The sequence below is a fragment of the Falco cherrug genome, chromosome 13 (genome assembly GCF_023634085.1).
Source record: "Falco cherrug isolate bFalChe1 chromosome 13, bFalChe1.pri, whole genome shotgun sequence".
Classification (NCBI taxonomy): domain Eukaryota; kingdom Metazoa; phylum Chordata; class Aves; order Falconiformes; family Falconidae; genus Falco; species Falco cherrug.
In genome coordinates this window covers 23,672,940-23,688,201 of record NC_073709.1, presented here as the reverse complement: position 1 = coordinate 23,688,201, position 15,262 = coordinate 23,672,940, and the positions used below count along the sequence as shown (strand labels likewise).

The following is a 15,262-nucleotide window of genomic DNA, read 5'->3' as shown; positions in this document are numbered from 1 at the left end:
GCTGCGGTGCGCGGGAGGCGGCGGGAGGGCCGCTGCCGCACAGCCCTGCCGGTCCCGGCGGAGGCATGAGGCGCGCGGGGCGGGCGGGCAGCGGCGCGGCAGAGCGCGGGTCGGCGCGGCCCTGAGCGAAGCCTCCGCGCCGCGCTCCCGCAGAGCGACTATGGCCGGGGGAAGGCGAGGGTTGGTGGCGCCTCAGAACACGTTTCTGGAGAACATCGTGCGAAGGTCTAACGGTAAGGGGTGGCCGGGGCGGCGGGGAGGCGCCGGCGCCCCGGTGCTGAGGGCGAGCTCTCTCGCTGAGGCGAAGCCGCCCGCCGCTCCCTCGGCGGGGGCCGCCCCGGGCGGAGGGACGTTGAGCCCGGCCGCTGGCCGGCGGCTCCGCCGGAGCGGCGCATCCAGGTGCCGGGCCGAAGCCGGTGCCGCCGGCCGGCCGCGCCGCCCGAGTGCTGCGGGAAGCCTCCGCCGGGGCTCCGGCTGCAGGTGCGGCGGCACGGCGGGGGGACCGGCCGGGAGGGCTGTGCCCGGTGCGGGGCGAGATCTGCGCCCGAGGGGCAGCGCCGGGGCCTGAGCCGGCCCGGGGGGCGAGGGGCCGGGGCACCGGCGGGGTCCGCGGCGGCGGGAGGCGGTCCGGGCGTTCAAGATGGTCCCTGGGCAGGGGCAGCCGCGCGCGGGGGGTCGGCGGGGGCTGCCGGCCCGAGTTGGAGGGGGGCTCTGTCACAAGTGAGGAGAGAGTTTGCCATTTTGGGGGCTGAGGGGCGATAATTCCTTTTTTCCCAGCGCGCTGCAACCGGGTCTTTCTCTTGGAAAACTGTGGAGTGGAAAATGCCTCCAGTTTCACAATTGCATGCAAATAGGCATTAACGTTATCCAGATTCTTTCACTTGGGGACCTGCCGAAAGCGGCTCCCTCGGTGCGCCGCGACCAACCAGCCTTTATGTGTTTGTTTAAGCCTGGACATGTGCATTTATTTTTTTAAAGCTCCGAGCCCAAGTTCTGCCATTTTTAACGCTCCCGTTGACTTCAGGGGGGTTACTTAAGGGGTTGAGAACTTGTGGTATGATTGAGAACATGCAGGATTAAGCTCCTTTTGAAGACTAGACGAGTTAATTAATTAAAATATAGCCAGTTTGTTCTGATAAGGCAAAGACAATTAACCCTCTTGATAAGCAGCTAGAAACTCAAATTATCTAAAGACTGATTTTCATTATTTTAAATTAGGCAATATTATTAGAGAAACAGCCTTTGATAAGACCTTATTTTCATATACAATTGTGAGGCTCTTTTTCTAGGTGTTTTTTCTCTGCAACCTTGCTGTAGAAGGGAAGGGGTTGGAAGCTGCATTCCTGAAAAGATACTCGCCGTTCTTACAGTGAATCTTGCCCTTTTTTAAAAAAAAAATAAAAATGAAATGTTGCATTTCATCACATTCAGGCTGCATCTCTAATCTTCCAACACCAGTTATCTAATGCTTTTCTCAAATCTGTCTTGACTTTGTAGATTATCTTCTTCATTAAAAAACAATTTTCTCTTTTGGCTTTCGGTGCCAAAACCTTGATGCAGTAAATCAGTTGAGGTTTGGAGATGGGGAGAATCGTGCAGCAGAAGCTATGCTCCGTTTGTTCCTCTCTTCCCCCATTATTAAGAAGGTGTCATAACAGCATGGTGCTAGACAGCACAGGTAAAATGGCAGCGCTCCATTTCCAAATGCTCAGCAAGTCCTGAGGGCTGTAATCAACACAAGTTTTTAGATTAGGCTTGGTAGGAAGTGATGCACAGTTCAGACATACTAGGAAGTGACTTAGGGAAGTGACTCAGGTTTAGAAGCCCGTTTCTCCTCTTCTAGTTTTTGCTGGACCCAACCCAGCTTTGCGGTAAATGTGATGCCGTCACATACAAATGCTGTATGAATCAGTTCTAACGTGGGACATCAGCATCTTCTAACCTCTGTCTCTGTCAGGAGACAAGAATAGTCTCCTTTCTCTCCTTGCAGGCAGGGCTGTGCTGGCCAGCATGGGGGCTGTATGGAAACATGCCGGTTCCTTGTTGCCTGTCTCACCTCGGCCTGCCTACTTGGTCTTTGAGATGGTTTGGGATGCCCACAGGATGAATGTTTAAATGGGCCCATAAAGCTTGAGGTTTGGCTCCCCCTTCTTGGTTTCATTCGATTGAGTAGTAATGTGACCCGCAATGAAACTATCTAGGCCATTTGGGATTTGCCAAATAAACCTTGGGATTGCTGTCAAACTGTATTTGCTGGCACATGCAAACAAGTTAAGTAGTGCCAGCAGATATTGAGTTGATACAGATATAGGAACATTCCCAGTTTGGGGAGGATTTCCTTTGGAAAGAGAGGAATTTGGTCCATGAGCAGAAATAGTTCCTGAGTAAGTGCTTCACTTAAAGGTACTTGTAGATGACATGCATCTACAGTCACAGGTGAACTGAGGAAAACACATTCATTGCTACGTGTTATGTTTTGGGGCGGGGGGTGTTATTCGGTCTCTTTCACCGAGTTGGCAATAACAAAGTAATTGACATGAAACCTCTTTTGGAAGCATTGCTCTAAGGACAGCACTAATTATACTGTTTTTTTACCATTAGTTTAATAAGGAGTTCTTTGGATAGCCTTTCATATTAGATGTGGGACTGGTGAGCTGATGCATGTTCAAAGGCTAAAGGTAATCATAGCGTATGTAGGCAGGCAAGTTCAGGGGTTTTCCGTCAGGGTTGGTATTTTGCTCGTGTTTATATCATACCATCTACAGCAAGACTCACCTCAAACTCAGTTGGTCTGAATCATCTCCTTTAGAGTTATTAGGGATGAGAGCTGCTTCTTAGGTTGCAAATCAGCTGAGATGGGTTTTCATGCACTACATGGCAGCCCAAAGAGCCACGATAAGCTGAGAAGCTGCACAGTATTTCCTCCCCACACACTGGAATTAAAGAAGGAATTGAGAATTTCTCAGCCCATCCAGGGATGGGATGAGATGGCCTTATGATAGCACACGCAGCAAAGAATATATGAAGTGTCATCTGCCTAGACCTCTGTACCTCATCCAGTCCTTCTTTTTGAAATGAGGGACACTGTAATCCTGCTTGCCGCATATTTAATGTTTAAAAGCTGTGTTTCTATACTAGCCATGTAGGGCTAAGAAAATAAGTGTTGCTTGTAGTGCTTGGTTGACAAAAATTTGTTTGAAGCACTGAAATATTTAAAGACCAGAACACCCAATGGGACAGAAAATGAGCCCATGCTGTAAAACAGAGCAGTATGTAAAGAATCAGTAGCCCCTGATGGTTACTGCTAATGCGATATTAATGTTTTTCTCGGGTAATGTAATACACCCACAGTATACAAGCTCTATAACAATAACAGTTATAATCTTGGTTCATGGCCAAGGCACCCAAATTCAAATGGTGTGATATATTACAGAGTATTCTGATTCTTCATGATATGCTAATGCTTTATCAATAACTGGAGGCAGAAATACTTTTCAGTTTACCTAAATGATAGCTGGATTCTGCAGTCCTTCCTTGGTCAAAATTCTCAGTGAGGTATGTGATACTTTGCATGTGTAAGGGTGGCTAAAGCAAGCCCTGTGTTTACGTGGCTTTGGAATTTCAGTGGAAGTCACAGATGCTTTTCTGATTTATGGATGAAACAAGGAGATTGGAAGAAGGGGAGGTTAGAGGACATAAGGCTTGTGCGAATTTAGCCTTGCTTTCACTAAATCCCCAGGCAACATCCTAATGAGACATCAGGTGTGGAAGCAAATATGCACCCTTTGATGGAGAGTGCAGTGAGTTCCCTGTAGAGGGAAAGAAAAACCACCTTCAGACACAAATCCTCAGTATAACAGACATTTCCATGATTTATGGCATTGCTTCCTTTGGAGACTGTAAGGTCCCAGTACAATAAGCATTCTGCAACCTGGGCATGCTAACCTTGTACCATTGTCTGGGACCTAGGAGAGAAATTAACTGTATTATAAACAGCTCTGAAACTGAAAAACCTGGTTTTGTGTTCAGTCGGAGAGAAATGCAAAGGAAACTAAAAGAGAATGCAGAACTAAACTGTTTTATTTTCATGCTTTTGCACTTGAACAAAATGTTCACTTAATTGAAATGTTTGCAAAGGATCCTTGACCAGACAGTGCTGTGGCTGCTGCAACCTGGCCCTGCCTACCTTCGCTTTGAAACCTAAAGCAGTGAGCGGCATGGTAGGGCGATACAGACCTGGCTGCAGCTAGTGTGATTTGGGTCCAGAAGCAGTATAGGCATGCTATAAGGGTTTACTGTCTTAAGTGTTGTGGGCCTAATTGCTTTCAGACTACAGAGCTATTCTGTTGGTAGGGAACACATGTATGAACAGGACAAGCTCTGCATCACTCTTCTGTATGTGATGTGCCAAGGGTAGTCAGGCCCTGGGCACTGCTGGGCTACCTTGTACTACTGCAGCACTTTCAGTAAATAACATCAATCATCAAGAAAGTATTTTCATACTGAGAACAGGACTGCTTTTGTTGAAATTAGCAAGCACGTTTTTTGGGTGGAGTATATTTTTCTGTTTCCTTTTGATACAATATGTTTGGTTCCCTGACAGTTCATAGAGGTCTGTAATTTTCAATGAATTTTCAGGCAACTAGATTAAATGCATTATTTGCAGGGGACCAGCAGTCTTCTGCTGCAGGTAAATTACATCCTAGTTACCTAGTGAGGTTCTATTGAATAGTGAAATGCATTTTAGTGACTGTTTTAGACATGAAAGTACTGAAAAAGACAAAGCTAACTGTGCACAGGGAAGAGCACAGGTATCTTTATGAAGTGCAATATCTGGATTAAGCTATCCCAGTTCTTAAAGCTCCCAAATGGGCTGACTTACAAGGCTGTAGCAGATGTGCAAGAGGTTTTCTGCCCCATGCTGCCAGTTTATAAAGTCTCATCCACCTTCCGGACTTCGGTAGGTTAATATCAGCATAAAAAAATCCCCAGCATAATGGAATAGAGGGGTCTGTCCTGGAGAATGTTTGCCTTCCCTTCTATGGAAAGCTGTTTGCCAGCCACACCTTGCAGAAAGTGCATGGAAAACTGATGGATGAGTAGTAAGATGGTGTTGTATGTGTAGGGTGCCTTTAGCTGAACGTTTTGTTTCTCTTGCCCTCTTCCCGTTACTATGGTTTGCGCTGTGGAAGGTGAAGTGAATGTTACCCTTTACAAATCTGGCATCCAGTGGTTGAACTTGAGTCTGTACACTTCTATATCTAATCCTGTAAGACGCAGTTTATTCAAGATTTCCTGTAAAATCACTTTTGGCTAAGTAAAGTCTGCTAGTATGTGTGTCTTTTGCCACTGATTAAAACAAGACACTTATCCATGAAAGCAGCAGACCTTCAAAAACCACAAGGGGACAACTCATAGGTTCTGTGTTAAGGACATTGTCTCAAACTGAGAATGAAACAAAGGAAAGGGTTTTATTTTTTCCTGATCTTCCTTCTTTTCTAAGTTAACAGCTGTGGAGGCACTTTTATTTTCACCCGTGCTTTTCATACAGTTGGTCAGTACATCAAAATATCTATTTGCTATTGGCATTTTTTTTTTCTCAGTATCACTTGAGTTGAATATAAAATGTTTTTTTTGCTGACTTTTACTAGGCCAGGAGCTTCTAGTTTTGGGTGTGCCATCTTTATGCATTTAGAAATGTACAACCTGATTTCCTTAAAATGACTTTTATAGATAGTGAGGAAAAACCCCTGTACAATACATGATAGATAATGTGTTTTAAAATTAATGTTCTTGAAAGCTCAAGAAGTTCTGCTGTGGTAATTCAACATATCAATCCATTTCTGCATTAAATCCTAGAACAAGATCGTAAACCAAATCTTAATGAAACCCATTCATTGGAGAATTTGTTAATGCATTTTTGTAACTCGTCTAGCTAAAAGTGAGCAAGGAGTTAGGTCTTGTCAAATGCTTTTAAGGCTTTTGATGGCTGTAGCTATAATCAGTAAATCAAATAGCTTATTTAAACTGATGGAAGGCCCATATAATTGATGCAACTAAAAGATGCTTTTTCCTGTATGTCTTTTAAGATCAGATGGGGGGGAAGACCCCCCTGACCAATTAAATTATGAAGTCTCACTGCTAAACAGTGGGTTTGTGCTTTATTAAGAATGGTGTAATGTATGACTCTTACAACTGATGAACTTTATAATTTATCATGCTAAGGTCACATTTGTCTAAATGTCTTTTTTTTAAAAAAATAAATTTCTCAGTATGGACAATACTTCAGGGACAGGTGAAGAATGATGCTATGCATAAAATACATATAAATGCTTTTGTGCACTTTCAATTTCAGCTATTTTTGTTCTGTTATTCTGCACTAATTTGTTTTTTTTTTTTTTTTAAATACAGATACTTATGAAGACTTTAGAGTTACTAGTGTTGGAAGGATGTATTGTTTTCAGTTTAAACTTTTCTCATGATAGAGGCCTACTGTGAAATACTAACTATAACAGTGGAAAATAACAAATGCTGAGGTGGAACCAGTAGTTTTTTATCTATACTGCTGGCTGAAATTGGCATTAATTTTCTGTAATGATTCAAACTGAGTCACTTGGAGTTGTTGCTTTAGTTAATGTCTCTTGTTATTTGTGGTACATATGATGAAATAAATTTTTTAATAATCCTTCTCAGCCTGGTCTTGTACTATGCTCTGCAGTACACATGATGGTGTAAGTCATGTTTGAATAAAGCATGAAATGCCTGCATTTCGTGGACTCTGTTCATGCTGTAGCAGCCAAGGAGCTTTTAATTTTTTTTTAATGTAAAATAAGTCGTTATATAAAACTTTTATAAAACACGTAAGCCCAAATGAACTTATCTCCAGAGTTTTATAATATGTTGTTTTGAATTAGACTGAGGCTACAGCTTAAAATAATTTGGTCTCGATATTAAAGATGTACAATCTTGAGGCCACTATATCATCATTCTATAGAGATATCAAGTTGTTCAATGGGGTATTTAAACATTGATGCACTCCCACTCTAGGAATGAATACAAGGAGATACTGAGTAGATGTGTGTATCCATGTAACACCGTTGACTTCTGCAGGAGAATGTGGGCGGAAGAGCAGAATTTTGCCTTATTACTATTATTCTACCGTATGAATAGTCTTTCAGCCCTTCGGGCAGCTACGTACTTGCTTTGAATGCAGTTACAGCACTTCTGTTACAATGAAAATATGGCTGGTTCCTGTGTCTAACCCTCCCTGAATTGTAAGCCTTCAATCCTGTGTATGCAAAGAAAGGATTGAATAGGTACTTGATTTTCAGTTTGACTTATTTGTACAGATTTAGGGCCATATTTTGATCTCAGAAGTTACATTTGAACAATATAACTAATCAGTGTGACTAAATGCTTCTGGTTTACTTTTTTTCAAAGCTAAGAGTAAACATTAGCAAAAATTCATACATACCTACCCTTTGCAAGTTGCTAAAGCAAAAGCACGGTATGAGCTGTGTGATGTAGCAATTTTGACAGGCCTACTGTCTATTTCCATGCATTGTGTTCCTTACCAAAAATGAAACCATCTTTTTTTTCCCCATATCCAAATAATTCCACTTGTGATGCAAAGTTACATGTTTGTAAATACCAGAGTTGTTTAGAAACTCATCTGTCCCTTATACTTAAGCTCCAAGATATAGTCTCTAATTGTATGACAGTTGCACATGATTTTTGCCTACGGCACATTTCTTATGCTGGCTGTGGCATAGCACCTCTGCTGCTTTATGCCCAGCTAACGGAACGGTAGCTAAGGAGGCTGTATCCCCCCCCACCCATCCCCCCATCCCGGTGACCATGGGTAGGGTAAGAAACCTGTTTATGAAGCAATTCTTCCAGTTCTGCTGTAGTAGTGGTTTGTGCTGTGTAATGGCAGAGGTCTAGGTTTGCTTTACTGAAGATCTGTAGGAGGAGTTTGAGACATGATAACAAGAGACATGTTCGTCTCTATAGCCAGGGTTGTGTCCTCACCCAGCATGATGAAGGCTGTGGTCTGGAATGAGGAGGGCAATTTCTGTTCTCTTGGAGACTTATGGGAGAATTAGCCAGTTTGGTGGGGAGCATGTTTTCCCACCACAGGGATGCTGATTCTCCTTTCACTGAGAGGGTAACAAATTAGGAGCAAATCTTTTTGCATTTCTTGGTGACTGTGGGAAAAGATTAAAATATTTGAATTACATTTCTGCACTGTGCCAACCTAAGCACACTTGTGGGGGGCTTTGACAGACCTGCACACATATCTGAAAGTGCAGCGGGCACCAGCCTCCGTTGTTACCGAGACCTGTGCTGCAACTCACAGAGCAGAGGTTCCCTCTTGGTCACCTCTGTGTGCTTCCTTTGTGCAGGCAGGCAGCGATGTTGGGACATGCCTGGCAGTGTCGTGGGAATAGGTCTGGTGGCTGGTCCCTGACCTTCTGCCAGTGTGTCCCAGGAGAAGGCCTGTGCACCACCGAAGGGACAGGGAAGGCAGAACGATGTGCTGGCCTCTGAAAGAGGTGGGGGCCTCCGCTTGGCAAGGTCCATCTTACAGGAGAGGCTAGGATGCTCTGGGTGCGAATGCGCAATGGTGCAGGGGAGTGGTAGGAAGGAAGCATTTCAGTAACTTGCTCCATGCCCTTGCAAGGAGGTGACCTCCCCTCAGCTGGCTAGCCCTGACCAGATGTGAGCTGCTTCAGGGCAATTCAGGGATTTTGGAAGTTTGAGCTGATAGACAGTTTTGGTTAAAGAAAGCACTGTGTGTAACAAGATTCAGTAGATATGGCAGTTTCAGTGAAACTCGGTGTTCTAGAGACTTGCTACTGCTGCTGTTAAAGGATTGCTGTTATTTGGAAAGACGTTTTCTGATTCTTCTGTGCTGGTGTATTTTGTGAGTGGAGGAAAGTACTGGTTTCAGTGACTGAGCAAAATCCATTCTTATGTTTTGGAAGGAGTTAAAATGTTTTTCTTGTTGCTTTAAAGCAGCTGTGTCTAGTTTGAAGTGATAATCCAAAACAGGTCTGGCATTTGAGTTTGTGAAGGCTGGCATGTGGATATACTGTAGTGAACAGAACTGACTTGTGGAAAATGCAGGTTAGAAAACAGGAAGTGAGGTGCTTCACAAAGTACCCAGTGCTGCAGACCCTCGTCACAGAAGCCCATCCTACTCATGCAAGTGATTGTGCTGCCTTTGAGATGTTGCAGTTCTTGTCTTTCTACAGCATGATGTACTCTGTGCTGTGCTTCTACATATTTCTATGATTCCTAATAGTCTTGCTCAGACTGTGCCAAATGCAGCACAGGCCAGAACTTCAGGTCTTCTTTGACATAAGCCCGCCCTCTCCAGTTCCTAGCTCAGTTCTTGGAGTAAGTAAGAAGGACCAGTGATGCTTACAGCTTCTCCTTGGGCCGGGCAATACCACTAACCCAACCGACATTGTGATAGAAATTGATTTCCTGGTAAGGGAGTCCTTTGAGTCCTTTCAAAGAGGTGCCTCAAGTCACTAAAGTTTGAGTACCACAGCTATCACATGCACATTTAACCTCCTGTCTTTGAAGAGAATTTAGCAGTGGATTTCTTCATGGTCTTCTTCTGACCTGCTCCTTTCGTGGCTTTGACCTACTTGTGAGTCCCCAAAGAGCTTTGCCTTGCAATGCTCAGAGAGTTCACTAGGGCATCCCTTGTGCCTGTTGTGCAACAAAACTACAGCTGTTTCCTGGCCTCTGGGACCCTGCGCCCCTGTAGATGGAGAAGCAATATTTGCCTCAGTGGATGTTACTTAATATTTTCTTATGTTAGAAACAATTGTTTAACGCATTATGAGCTGTCTCCAAGCACGTTGTCAGGGATGTCAATGCAATTGAATGTAAACAATAACAATGAGAACAGCCCTTCTACCGCCAGGTTATCTGTCAGAATAACCTATGCAGGGGTGTTGTAAGTGGGAGTCCTTATTTTATGCTGTGTCTTGCCAGTGTTCACACAGGCAAAATACCATTGTCAGAGATGCTCCTTCTGAAGAAATGCAGGCGTGTTCTCCACATAGGCACAGAACTGCTGTTGTGCCATTGTTTTGCCTTTAAAGAGATCTGGGAAGAGGAGTGAGTAACTGGAAATAAATTCCTCTTTGTCTGCAAGACCCTTTCTTTTCAGATGCTGGGGCTCCCACTCTGTGGTCTGTTAGGCCACAGCAAGTTTAAAAAAAAAGAAAAAAGTGGGTACATAAAGTTTGGAAACGACTGGTGCAGACAGTCTCTCTTTTTGCAACAAAATCAAGAACAAAGGAACTGATCATCCTGAGCCTGGTAACCTCCCAAGGAAAGCTGGCAGAGAGCAGTGGGTTTGAAACCTCTTTCCTGGCCCGTCAGTTTGGATTGAGCTACACTACATCTTCTCTTGGCTGCCTGGCTGCAGTGCTCACAGAGGCCAATGGCCCCTCTCCAGGCTTTCAGCTACCTGAGGAGTTCCTAAGCACTGGTTCTTGCAGGGCATTTTGTTGGTTCTGGGGATGACCCCAGGGCAAGTACTAAAAAAGTGTGGCAATAGAGCTGGAGGAGCAAGCCCAAAGATGAGTCAGGGGTGTGGTGGTGACTCCGGAGAATGGGTCCAGCTTCAATATTTACTTCCTCTGTGTTTCTAAGATATGTAAAGCCTGGATCAAAGAAGGGTGAAGATGCATGAAGTGGGAACTAGCTAGAAGTGACTTACAAAACAGTGGGATCATCAAAACCTCTGACTTTCTCCTTGAATTGATAGGTGCCCAAGGTTTTGCCTCTAAAGCTTTGTAGGTACATAAAGGTTGTAACTCTCAACTAAACCAAATCTGGACTCTCCATTGAAGCATTCTATGTCCACCTCCTGGAGATGCTCACCCAATGTAGACTAATGGGATTGCCTAATAGGGATGCATAAAATACGGCAGCTGAGTCACACTGGCTTAGAAACTTATATGCTAAGGATGTTGGCATTTGTTCTCTTTGGTAGCTTGATAATTAGAACAATCATTCAGGAGTTGAAGGCTGAGCTTTCACTGCCCTCAGGTAGCCCCACGTCTTGTAGGAGAACACCCAAACTGCTAGGCTGTCAGGGAGGAGTAAAATAGGTGCGTGTTCTCTAAGCATGTGTTAGAAACTGCCAGTCCCAACAAATCAGGCTTCATAGGGCCAAAACTAAAGCAAGTGGCAATGTGATTCTTTAGCTTCTGCAATTATGGCGAAGAATCTTGGGTACTTCCTGTGAGAACTGGGCTTATGTTAAAATATTGGTATCGTAGGTAATCTAGGAAAGGGAAAAACCCCAACCTTAAAATATCCTATTTTTCCATTGTTTTCCATAATTTAATTTGAGCAGGTTTCTGTTTGTTGTGCTAATGCTTTTCAGTTCTACCTTACCAACACTATGGACAGAGCTTCCAGATACGAAGTCTTTGAGAGCTGGGCATCTAGGGGCTAGGCGGTAGCAGTCTCATGTTTTGGTGCTTAAATCCTTTTGTGGACTTAGTGCTTTGTTTTTACCTGTAGGAAGGGGATAAGAGAACTGTCAGAAATGTTGCAAGGCTAGATAAAAGTAGAATTACCACAGTAACAGTCATCAGAAAGGCGCTCTATATAGCTTTTAACAAAAAAAGAGGTTATTTGTCCAAAGACTATTGAGGTTTAAGTGTGAAAGGAAGGCCTCTGCTTAAGCTAATAGAAGTTATTCAAGAAGCTCTTGAGGAAGTGGAAGAAAGGCTAAGTTACCTTTTGAGAAGGGGAGATGGTGGGAAGGAATGCATGCATGCAATAATACCGTTCAGATCAGGGCAGGACCTGGCCTAGTATTTGTATTTGCGTATTTTTTGTCATTTTTTTTGTACTTCCTGATGAAAATCTAAAAATATCTTAGCACAGTACAATGCAGTGTTTATAACAGACACTGAAAATCACTTACTTTAGCAATGAGAAATTACTTGGCTTACTTATTCATAAGAAGGGGTAAAAGACATTTTTTTTCTTTGGAACAAAAAGCTTCAACCAAGCAAAACCCGTAGTATTTAAAAGAGACTGTGACAAACAAAGCAGTTAATATGTCCTGAAGTTATACTACTGATGTATTTCATTCTAAAGAGTGTATAAAGTCACACTTAATCATGCTCAGGGGACTGGGCAATGGATTTAGATAGCTATGGGAATGTCTTCTTTAAATCCACTTGAAGTTTGCAATGGGACAAAAGATTTTGGAAGGGAAAGTTAAAATAAACAATTTGCAATTAATTGGTAAAATATCTTGTTTCTGTCTCTTGGTTGCAGGAGGCATTAAGGACAGCTATGTATATTCAAGCAGTTGTGGGTAGATCCTGAAAAGTAGGTAGTGTAGCGGACTCCCTTAAAGGCTCCCCTTCAACACGAATGCCTCTTAATCTTGTGTGACTGCCTAGCCTTTTCTTTCAAAAGCCAGGGGGGTCTTTGCAGCTGTGAAAGGGGTCACCAATCTCCCCCTGCCGCCAGTGTCCAAGCAGCAGCACCGATGCCTCTTGGTGCAGGCGTAGTTAGTTGACTGCACAAGAGCCAAAGCAGCAGAGATAAGCAAGACCTGGGCCCAGCATTGAGTGTGTTCATAACTGAATTGAAATAGCAATCATAAAAAAAAAAAAAGAGTAACATGCACAGATCCAGTGAGAATGGAGGCATGAATCCAGCTCAGTTCTTTTTCTTACTGATTGAATTTTCTCCTGGCTTGTACAGCAAACAGAAGTTTTTTCTGCTGGTGTAAGTACTAACCCTAGTTCCCCAGTGTCTAGTTTGGAGCACTGTGCCATACAAGTGTTTGAGCTTGTGTGGCCAGCAGTGAAGGTGATACTGAGAGGAGCCACTGTGTCTGCATTCAGAGAGGAGCAGTATCACTTGTGTGATGTTTTGGCTGTGTGTTAAAAGAGGCTTCGCATTCAAACTGAGTGTCATGGTGGGTCAGTGCATGTGGCACGGAAGGAAGCAGTTTGGTGCATCTGTCCTCAGTCAAGAGATGAATTTTACCTGCTTAACCATCCTGTTCCATTTGCATAAAACCATCCTCTTGGGCTTTTGCATGAGTAATTAATATGTTGATTTTTTTAAAAAAAGGATTTACTTAAAATTAAAACCGTGAATAATCCTGTTGACCGCAGTGAGAATAGTATCTGGGAAAAGCTGTGCAGGGACTGAAGCCATCAGGATTGGGTCCTGAAATGAGTATTTCCTCTAATGCAACCATAGCCTTGTCTAATATCTAACTGATGTGCTCTTTCAAACAGACACTAATTTTGTCTTGGGTAATGCCCAGATAGTGGATTGGCCCATTGTCTACAGCAACGATGGATTTTGCAAGCTATCAGGATATCACAGAGCAGAAGTTATGCAAAAAAGCAGCACCTGCAGGTATTTGAGAACAGATTTATTTTCTGTTAAATAGCTTGTAGTGTTGTGCTTGTTGCTTGAGGAGAAAAGTAATCTGTTTATTCCAGTTTTATCTGTTATCTCCTGGGGCTGCATCTGTCAAATACGCTTTCCAGGTGAAAGAAAACCAAAGAACGGCTATTTCTAAATAGGTCCTTTTCACACTGTAAACAAATGGCTTTGTGCCTTTGTCTAGTATCTGACTTGAATTTCTTGCTTTATTTGCAGTTTTATGTATGGAGAGCTGACAGACAAAGATACAATTGACAAGGTCCGGCAAACATTTGAGAATTATGAGATGAACTCCTTTGAAATCTTGATGTACAAGAAGAACAGTAAGTAGTTGATTGGTTTCTTTGTTAATGTAGGTGTGTAAAGTTGTTTTACATAATAGTGTAAAGTGCAAGTCTGTCAGCTGGAGGACTCTTCTTTATCTAGGGCTAAATAAGCCCCAGTTCTACCAGTTGACCTACAAGGGAGAAATGAGAACATTAGGGATGAAAGTCACTCAGGGAGGCAGACAGAGCTCTCTAATCTGTTCTGACGTTTAGAGCAATTTTTGTGTGATGCTTTAAGACAATACTCAAGATTCCATCAGCAATGATAATGCGCAGGCTAGGTTTACAGAGAACATACTTTTTCATATTTTAAAAATTTGATATAGCAAAGCCAATATTTAGATGTAGCTTTGGAATAAAAAGAACCCATCCTTTGTTTTGGAAGCTGAACTACTTCTGATGTTTTCACATGAAACTTTTGTTTTGGACAAAAATTCCTTAATTTGGTTATGATTTTTTTTCTTAGGAATTTCAGTCTGTCTGTAATGGCATATGTCAGCAGATGAACTACTTGCCCAGAACTTGTCCCATCTAGTGTGGACTATGTCATGGCACAGTTATTTTCATCTACTTAATGTCACCTGAAATATAAGTACACTGAGGTCTTCAGCCTGGCCAAATGTTAAGCTGAAAGTCTACATTCTGTAACTTGTTTTGCTCTTAACAATTTTGCTTTCTAATCATGGAACTGGTAGTGTCTGTGTACAGGGGAGGGTACCTTGCAGAAGCATTCTGCTAGCAGCTTCTTCCCATTACACCTGTGATGATCATTTTGGTCAGTTCCACATTAGTGGGTATGGGGGGCTTCAAACACAAAATATAATGTAGGCTGGTATGATGTAATTTTTGACAGTTAACCTCTTTGCTGCTTTGTTTCTTGTTACAAAGACCAGTTTTCTGGGGAAAGGTTATCCAATCTATCTGTATGTGTGAACTATTGGTATTTCTGCAGAAATGACCAGCTAGTAGTGATGGAGTTTGGTGGGAGAACCACAGGCACTTCACAAAAGCTAAAATATAATACTTAGTGATGGTAGTGCTTGATCAGTGCTTGATTGATGTTAGTTATTGATCAGTGGATGTGTGGAGCTGCTTGTTTTCTATCAGAATTAAGCTGGTCTTCTAAGAAGTGGTGGTGCAAAAGTACACGGAATAGTTTTTTGTTATTTTTTTAGAGAAGAAAAAAAAGTCCTTGAGAGATTTTCCCTTCATCTCTCTTCTAGTTGTTGTCTTCTCTTTTTAGCCTGTCCAAAGCATCATGACCTTTGACACGGTGCCATTGCTGAGGGCTCTTCGGGAGCACAGCTTTGCTGGTCCAATGCATTTGAAAAGTTATATGCGCTATCTGAATGGCCTTGATTTGTGCTTCTTTCCTTCGAGTGTTACCTGCCTCCAATGTTTACCTATTTCTTAAAACTGATTTCTGTTCCAAGCTCAGTTAGTGGCCGTAGGGACCATATGCAGCTCACATTTATGCA

The 15,262-nt window shown here is 43.0% G+C and overlaps 1 protein-coding gene across 1 annotated transcript in view; it reads left to right on the top strand.

The window, feature by feature from the left end:
• Positions 1-15,262, top strand: part of KCNH1 (potassium voltage-gated channel subfamily H member 1) — a 187,452-nt gene continuing 172,190 nt past the window's right edge. Inside the window, exons 1-3 of the mRNA XM_055726116.1 lie at positions 1-233; positions 13,305-13,428; positions 13,675-13,781. Of these exons, the coding sequence (XP_055582091.1) occupies positions 161-233; positions 13,305-13,428; positions 13,675-13,781 (304 nt within the window). The 5' untranslated portion in view covers positions 1-160. The remainder of the gene's footprint in view (positions 234-13,304; positions 13,429-13,674; positions 13,782-15,262) is intronic.